General features: G+C 36.9%; 1 protein-coding gene across 1 annotated transcript; it reads left to right on the top strand.

The window, feature by feature from the left end:
- Nucleotides 1–2,323: 2,323 nt before the first annotated feature.
- LOC104468559 (interstitial collagenase-like) lies at nt 2,324–8,785 on the top strand. Its single transcript, XM_010082780.1, has 10 exons — nt 2,324–2,425; nt 3,417–3,661; nt 3,938–4,086; nt 4,183–4,308; nt 5,010–5,171; nt 5,535–5,652; nt 6,301–6,434; nt 7,290–7,449; nt 8,373–8,473; nt 8,685–8,785. The coding sequence occupies exons 1-10, from the start codon at nt 2,324–2,326 to the stop codon at nt 8,783–8,785; spliced, it is 1,398 nt and encodes a 465-aa protein (XP_010081082.1).
- The last annotated feature ends 645 nt before the right edge of the window (nt 8,786–9,430 follow it).

Here is a 9,430-nt window from a genome sequence, read left to right as displayed (position 1 = left end):
GGACATGACTTTGTAGCCCAACACTGTGGAAATTCCCAAGACAGAGGGAAGCCACTGCTTCTACTTCCTCTCCCTGATGCTGTTTAAGGTTTTTCACTAGATGACTCTTCAAATACATAAACAGCTCCTACCTCTAGTGCTGGAGTCCAGGACTTTGTAGTCCTGCCACTGGCTGCCTTGGAAAGCAATTTATTTAGTTTCCTGGAAAACAAACAGATGTCCCCTCTCACCCTCTGCCTGACTCAGTATCCTCTTGGTCACACTAAAATTTGGCCAAAACTGTGCAAGGCAGCAGAACCTCCCTGTGTAAGCTGCAACACGTGATTTCCTAAAGTTTGCATCTCAGACACTGGACTCACCTGATTAATCTGCATCTCTTCTTTGCCTGCATGTGTTTAAACATGTCTATGAAACCTTTGGAAAATAAAAGAAAAAAAGAATAGAAGAAATAAGGAGTTAACTACTCCTTAGGAAAAAAATAAGAAGAAAGAAACTGAGGGATTGAATCAGGAACTATATAAACCAGCCTATAGAAACACATGAAGGATAAATATTTACAGGGAAATAGCACTAGTTTAGAAACAGATTTAGAGAAGTTGAGCAGCATTTTACAGATCCCAGGATCATGTGAGTTGTAGTAAAGACTTTGCAGAAGCATCCAACACATGCAGTTCTTTTTGTTCTTGTCTGAAAATCAAGATGGATTAAGAATAATCGACAACAAAGTTTACTTGGAGTATGACCATGAGGCTGAATCTCTTTACATCTACAAAAGCTGTAGCTTTTGAAGAACTATTGTCTTAGTAATTTTAAATACCAGCACCGTACTGTTGCTTCTGCTTTTGAAATGTCCTTTATTAACTTTAGCCAGGCCATGTGACCCACACTGGAAGGCATAAAGTAATTTGCTTTTCCCAGAAATGGTGTCCTCCCTGCTGTACTTAGATACAACTGGGGGTACTACACAACAGTGTAGTGTAGAATCATACACTAAGTACATTATTTTTCCCTGATATTTGGGAAACTAAGTGAAGTACTTCCAAGCACAAATAAAATTTTCATCCTGCACTGAGCTCCTTCAGAGCAAAACTTGGTCATACATCAGAAAGAAATGATAATGGTACATATTTGCATTTCTCCCTCTCATACTAACATTTACTGTTTCCCTTTTAAGATTTCCAAGGAGGCTCTTTACCTGAACTGCTTCCAGAGTTAGCAAACCTGCAGCCACTTCAGGCCATCTACTCCTGTGCTTAGCTGTCCTTGTAGTTAGAAATGTTTTCCTCAAATTAGGGGTCTACACTGTAGGTTTCCATGTGTCCTGGGTATTTCAACTTCTCTTATTGTTAATAGAGACCTAGCCAATACAGTCAATGAAGTAGAGAGAGCAATTCTTGTCTTAAAGTCCATGTCATGTGGTCAGTTGAATCATTCTAGAATCCATTGTCCAAAATGGGAACTGAGACACCTAGAAAACTTGTGGATATCTACACAACGAAACACCTAAAGCTATTTCGACCTCATTACTCATCTGCCTTTACTTGAGACAGCCACCTGGAGCTGGCTGCCATCACACAGGAGCGATGGAGACCTACATCCTTCTAGGGCAGCTGGAGGTCGGGTGGGATTCCCTGGAACATCTCAAATTGCTCTAACGCTCAGGCAGCTGAATCCCCCAGTTCCACCAATGTGACTGATTTTTGTTTAGTATCAGTCAAAAAATGTTGAATCGTTTTAGCACTCAGTTTTTCTAGCATGATAATATTGTTTTAGATAGAACTTTTAGTTAGATTATGATAGCCTTCCTGGAGTTATGATGCTGACTATTCCTAGATAAGATCGGTGCTTTGTACAGTCTTTCATATTTTATTATTATATATTATGACAGAATATGACATAATTTTTAAAAATATTAAAACTTAAGTATCACATATTACATAATGTTATTCAATATGTTATGCTACTGTTATATGTTGTTTCTTATTTTTTCTCATGTTTGTCAAGACCTTATGCCATAAATAGTTGAAATTCATGATTCAAAAAACACCCATGAAATGTAGCTCCATGTTTTACTTGAAAAGTATTTCCTTATTTATTAAACACACTACAAAATTGCCCAAAACAGAGGGCTCAGGCAAAATAAGGATGGTAGCATTAGTTAAACACATTGCGTCACTACCTGATCATGAAACTGTTATGCATCATTTTTACTAATCAGAGGATATTATACAGCATGAGTCAGACTGTCACTGATTTACAAATTAGCTATATAAACAGAGCTGAGAAGCATATTCAATAGCTCAAGAGTGAAACTGAGACAGACATGAAGACCTTTTTCCTTCTCCTGTTGCTCTGTGTGGCCACCTCTGCTTTTCCTGTGGCTCCAGAAGCAGAAGATGAAGAAAAAACCCTACAGCTTGTAGAGGTAAATATTTTTCTGTATATTTCTAACAAACATAAAGTAGTCAGAGAGATAACTGCAATTGTAATTCTTTTCACAGAATATGGCTTGAAATTAAGGATGTGTCATTTTGCAGAGGTTTCAAGAAAAAGGTTTACCTGTCAGTCTAGAAAACATGTGAAAATTAGGTGGAACTTATTTATCCAAAAGTCATTTCAATATTGCATAACTTCTCTTTTGATGTTGTCGGTAAAGTAATAACAAAACTACCGAAGCTTGAATTCTGGCAGCAAGGCTCTGTGGCTGTGCAGAAATAGTCAAAGTCAGCAACAATTTACATTTCAGAATGTGCTTTGAAGCTTGTGATATGACTGGTCTCAGTAACATAAAGGAGGAAAGTTGCCTGAAGCCGGTGTGTATTTCAGTGTTTTGCTGAAAGGATCTTCTATGGAATAATGTGGAAAAAAAAGGACATCTATGAGAAATGCAACAGTTACATAGACACAACGCTATTTATCGGAGATAAAATTGTTGAAATTTAGTGGGAATACCCAAGATCCTAAAATCGTATTTCATAGCTAAAAATAAATGACATCTAGTAGTAGTCAACTGCTTTGTTGGGAGTCCTAGCTGTGTGGGCTCTCACTGCCATTTCTTCTTCTTTCACTATCTGTTTCCTTGAACGAGCCCAGTTACAAGCTTCTTCATAAACCTTTCCCTTAAAGTAATCAGGCACCATAATGTGGAATTAGTTATTAATAGTAAATATTAGATTTCAAAGACATGTCTTCACATATTCCAACAGTGAAACAAGAAATGCAGAAAACTGTATGAAAACTGTAAGCTATATCTAACTCTTCACACCAGTCCCTGGAGAAGTCAGGCTGGTTTTGCTCCTGGTAAGCACAGGGCATGTCGATACAGGAATAGTTCGAGATTACTTAGAAAATTTAAGTGTGACTGAAGACAGTACTGATATGTCAAAGTGACCTTTTTTTAAAAAAATCTGGTTCAGAATTATCTACAGAATTTCTACGATCTTCAGAGGGATCACCAGCCTCATCTAAGAAATAAGGATGAAAGTCCCCTTGCTGCAAAGCTCAAGGAAATGCAGGCATTCTTTGGATTGCAAGTGACCGGGAAACCTGATCTTGACACTTTGGAGATGATGAAAAAACCCAGATGTGGTGTACCTGACATAGGGCGATACGTGTTCACAGCAGGGAATCCCAAATGGAAAAGAAATAATCTGACATACAGGTAACCTTTCTTAATCTAATTCAAAAATACATAAATCTAGCATCCCAACTTTGTGGGGTCTGAAGTAAGTACATTATGTCATATACAGACACAGAGTGACTAACTGTTTTCTGGGAGAAGGTAGGCACTCTAGAAAGCAGCATTTAAAATGAAGACATTATTAGTTTTTATCCATGAAAGATACATCTAAGTTTTCTGACTTTTACACAAGTTATTATTTTTCAGATAAAATGCTGTTTACTTAATTATATATAATGTGTTGGGCTTGCTTTAAAGGATTTTAAATTACACCCCAAAGATGAGACAAGCTGATGTAGATGAAGCAATCCGAAAAGCTCTCAGTGTCTGGAGCGATGTGACACCACTGACCTTCCAAAAGGTTGAGGACAAAGAAGCAGATATAATGATCTCTTTTGCTTATAGAGGTAAGTTTGATATCTTTATGCATTTGCATTAAATAGCCATCTGCAATCACATAAATAATTTCATATTCTAACTGATTTTTTCCCTCTTCATTTTAGACCACCGCGACAACTCTCCTTTTGATGGCCCCAATGGGCAGCTGGCTCATGCTTTCCAGCCTGGGGAAGGTATTGGTGGAGACGTGCATCTTGATGAGGAGGAAGCATGGACAAGAGATGGAAGAGGTAAGGACTTTGTAGCTGGATATATTTATATATTTTTACTTTGTACAATATTAGCTCATGTGATGCTTAGTTCATGAGCTGCATTACAGGCAAAAAGTGAGCAAAAGTGGCAGAACTTGTCCTTTTAAATTGCTTTTTTTTTTTTTTTTGCCATTGGTAGGAATCAATTCACAGAAAAGAGATTTTTAGGACATAGTGGTTTATAGTGGCAACTAGGTCAGCATTAATTTTTTGTTTAGATGAAAAATAAAACTTGTATTTGGGAAGATCTGGTGATAAACATCTCAAGGCAAATCCTTTATTTTTCTTAACCTAACACTTGGAAGTTTGGTGATAACTAGGGTATTTGAGTATCACCAAAACTGTCATCTCAGCGCTTTTTCTGTTGGATCACTCATCGTTGGCACAATCCTTGATCTGAGCAGTTTATGTGATAGCAGGAGAAACAGGGTTTGTGTTTAAGACACAAGGGCACTAGAGAAAGGAAAATGAGACCACAAGTATGGCTGGACATTCTTTAAGTACTCACACAGCTCTTCTGTTCTTCAATATTTTTGAGCTGTAATGTTGATAGCATTACTTACAGCCTCTCTTGTACCTGCAGTGTATTTTGGGAGGATATGTAAGTGTTTCCTATCTAGTCAACTGTGCTGAATACTGAAGCAGATTTTACCTTGTTTCATATGATTTTTATCCTACAGGCTACAATTTGTTCATTGTTGTTGCCCATGAGCTTGGCCATTCACTGGGTCTGTCTCATTCAAATGATCCTGGAGCACTGATGTATCCAACTTACTCCTACACAGACCCCAATGAATTCCTTCTTCCTCAGGATGACATTGATGGCATTCAAGCCATCTATGGTAAGAAAAAAATATTTTTATTTAATATTTCTACTTGAGAGGCTGTAAACAGTAATAAGAATATATTTAAGGTATGCTTATTCCACCAAAACCAGAAGTTTAACTGTTGTTGAACAATGGGTAACAAAAGAGAGAAAATTCCCGAAAGCTAGCTGAAGTCAAGTTCTGAAAAAAGCTAATTTTGGAAAAGTTGAATACAGCTGGTTTTATCAACATTAAAAGCCTGCTTTTAGCGACAGACCCTTAATTTAAAACCATATGGCTTCTCATTCTCTGTAAAGAAGGTTCTTGGTATCCTCACAGACCTTCTGAACACTGTCTTTATATTTCTGCATGCTAAAAGATAAAATATTCTTCCTACAGGACAGTCTAATGCTGCTGTGCAGCCAACAGGGCCTGTAACTCCACAAGCTTGTGACCCAAATTTGACGTTTGATGCTATTACTACCCTACGTGGAGAAATAATATTCTTCAAGGGCAGGTAATGACAATAAGCATATTTTTATTTTATGGTCCTTAAAATATTCAGTAGTTTAAAAAAAATCTGTAATCCATGAGGGAAAGCCATCCTTTTGGAATGTAGTACAAAGAGCAGCACTAGAAAATCACCATGTATTTACATAAGCAAGCGTTCTCAAATCATTAACGGTGGCAAGAACAGTGAAGGAGATGAGGGCCTGTAGGTTGTTTTCAAACTATTCTGCTGCTGTGGCCACTGATGCAACAGACTTGTCTCTGAACTCAGTTCAACCGACAGCAAAGTAAGAGCATCCATATATCCCTTAGCAATGTGTCTGTGGGTCCCTCTGCTGCTCCTCAATACAGGAGCAGGGGCAGAACTGAAAGCACTGCTGTGCAGAAAGATGTCTGTTGGGTGGTTACTGAACTCTTAGCCTGCTTGTCCTACAGAGAAACAGAAGAGTTCGTATTCATTTCGCATGATTTTTAGCATGTCACTGAGATGCTAAAGTTAAGAGTTCAGTTCTATATTTCTTTTACATTCAGTGAAGGGAGATATTCACACCAAGGTACCCATCTGCCCCTTGTTATACTCCAGGAGCTATAATAATTATTTTGCACTTATGATAGGAGTTAAACTGCTTTATCACATAAATTTTGTTCAAACTAGATACATGCTGCGCAAACATCCTGCGAGGACAGAGACAGAGCTCAATTTTATCTCACTGTTCTGGCCAAAGTTACCATCAGGAATTCAAGCTGCTTATGAAAATGTTGAGAGAGATGAAGTTTTACTTTTTAAAGGTAATGGAATCTGAAATTCTCTGCTTTTTCTGACCAGTTACTCCCTTCTCCTTTGCAAACTATGCAATTACAGAAGTCAAAGTGAAAATAGCTTCCCTTCTTCAGGTCTGCTCCTCTTCAAGTAACAGCATTTCACTTTATGCAGAAGGATTTTTTCTGAATTCAGTTGGCAAATACAGGCATTTGTACCCTACCATTATGGATATGCTTGTTAGTATTTTGTGATATTTTGGAAAAAAAACAGCAAAAAAATGTTGGTGGAACTGTGAGAGGAACATTATTCACTGGAAAAACAATCAGTCCATTTCTTTAAAGGTCTCAAATATGCTTTAAATATCTCAAATAACTTCATTATCTACATATTACAGTACATAACATATAACCACATATTCATATGTTAATTGCATCTAAAATTACCAAAGCATTTTGATTAGACATATGCCCTTTTTAATAGTTTAGTGCACCTTGTCTAGTTTTCAAAATATTATATGGCTCTATAATCAAATAGCATATTACAGGAATGTAATATCCCAATCCAATGTCAGTGGATTAACTCAACCTCCAGCCCTCCCCAGGCTGTTGCCCAGGCAAATACTTTATATTCATTTGAAAAAAGTCTGGGGAAAGTACTATCCATACACCTTATGATTCTGATGTTTTACTCATAAAACCAAAAGACATTTCCACTGTCTTCATGACATAGTCCCACCATAAGATTTAGAACCATTTTCTAAAGTAATAAACTGAAAGGAATAATACTGATAACTAAGACCCAATGTTTGCTACCCATCTAAAACACAGTTAAATGTTGTTTATAAATAGCAAAACCAAATGAAATGTGCTTATATTTTTCAGAGGATAAATACTGGGTTCTCAGGGGATATGACGTTGCACCTGGCTATCCTAGACCAATCCATCGTTTGGGTTTCCCAAAGACTGTTAAAAGAGTTAATGCAGCTTACAGTGATGAAACCACTGGAAAAACATATTTCTTTGTAGCTGACAGATACTGGAGGTAAGATTTAATGTTCACTTACTAGATGGCATATTTTCACTTGTCCCTGAGGATTGATGTATTACTTTAAAATTCAAGTGCAACAATGTTTAAATCAGGTACATTCCAGAAATTTAAACAATTTAAAAAACAGAATTCTCTGGAAGTTTAAAAATTTTAAGCATTTGTTAGGAAATGTCAACTTTCTATAGGATTTTTTTGCCATTAATTAGATTTTTTTTGGAATGTAATTACTTGCAACTGAATGAAACATCTGCCCAATAAAAGAGTGATTTTCTAGTAAATTATTCACTTTTTCTCCACAACAGTGCTGCTTCTCTGTGTAATGTTGTGGTAGCGTCCACTCTTCATTCACAGTTCAAACAAAATGAGCTGATAATATAAGTGTTGTAATTGAATTATCTGTGAACAAACTACAAATATTCTCCAATTGTACAGTTGGTCATAGTTATAATTTAAGTGTAGCTCATGATAAATTTCAGAGAGTAATTTTGTTTGAGAAGCACATGGTTGACACTAGTACAAGTATGTTTCAGGACTGTGCTACCATCTTCTACTCCCAAGCTTTATGTTTTGATTTTATACTGAACTGGACATGCAGTGCCTCGAAATAGAAACTCATTTTATGTGCAAGTGATGGCCAAGGCTCTGGACAGGACAGAAATGCATTAATGTACTCATGGGCTGAATTTCCAAGGTCCTTGAGAGCCTTGTTACAGACCAACAAAGGCAGGATTTTCAAATCTCAAGACACTCATGATGTGAGAACCTTTATACACAACAGGAAGAATCAAAAAGCTACTTTAGCTCATCGTTATAAGACTTCTTTGTAACAGTGTAGTTACATGCGTGTATGAATTTGCTTTGGACTTTAAAATATTGTCTTCTTCCTCACCAATTGTAATGATGTTTCTTGCGTTAAGATATGATGAAAACAAAAAATCCATGGATCATGGTTATCCCAGGAAAATAGTCTCTGACTTTGGAAAAATTGGCAGAGTTGATGCTGCTTTCCAGAAAGATGGTAAGTAAAATGTATCTTTAACCTGGGTTTACTTGGATATTTGGGCTTCTGTAGATAGAAGCATTTGTTTTTCAAAAACCTGTTATTAACCTTAATGTGATGGAAATGAAAAATAGCAAGTATACATGGACTGTTTATGTTGGGGGTTTTTTTCCAAAATACTGGAAGGAAGTCACCTACGGAATATAATTGGATTAAATTTTATTTCTAGGCTATGTCTACTTCTTCCATGGAACAACTCAGTTCCAGTTTGATCCTCGTGCCAAACAGATTGTTCGACAAATGAAGAGCATCAGCTGGTTTAATTGTTAATTGCAATGTTTTTCCATATGCATACTATATGCTTTTATGCTCTGAATTTTTCAGCATTTCATGACTATCAGGTCAGAATGGATTTCTGCCCAAATTCTGTGGGAGTATAGTCTTAATAATTATTTATTGCAAAACAAATAATTTTGTATAATTTGTCACAATTTCACCTGTTGCATTAAAGTTTCCTAATAAATTATGTTTGTCGTATCATTGTGTCCCTAGTGTCTTATTTGTACCAATACTCAAGAGCTAAGTCTAGCTTCCAAGCACTATGAAATGTATTCTGGCACAAAACATCAGATCTTTTCCCCAAAGCCAGAGAAAGGAGCGGCCAGCTGTCTCTGAAACCTGTGCCCTACATAAGCCCTGGGGAAAATCCTATGGGTAAATAGGCGAGTTGAGGCTCATTAGCATCAGTCTACAAATGACACTTCCACTTTCTGTTCCTCTTTCCCCAGCTTCCACTCTTAGCTTTCGCTCCAGAATGCAGGTCTTCACAAGTGTAGAAAGGGTTTTTTTCTTGTGTTTTTGAGTTTAGATTTCATGTTTAAGCCTGGAAATGCAGGCCCTGATGTCACATAAATGAGTCCCTGATATCCAGAAAGGACCCCTGATATCACTTAAAGGAGTCCCTTGCTATCACAG

This window comes from Pterocles gutturalis, unplaced genomic scaffold (genome assembly GCF_000699245.1).
Source record: "Pterocles gutturalis isolate BGI_N339 unplaced genomic scaffold, ASM69924v1 scaffold5761, whole genome shotgun sequence".
Lineage (NCBI taxonomy): Eukaryota > Metazoa > Chordata > Aves > Pterocliformes > Pteroclidae > Pterocles > Pterocles gutturalis.
Note: the sequence above shows the minus strand (reverse complement) of the source record. Positions and strands in the feature narration are given on the sequence as shown.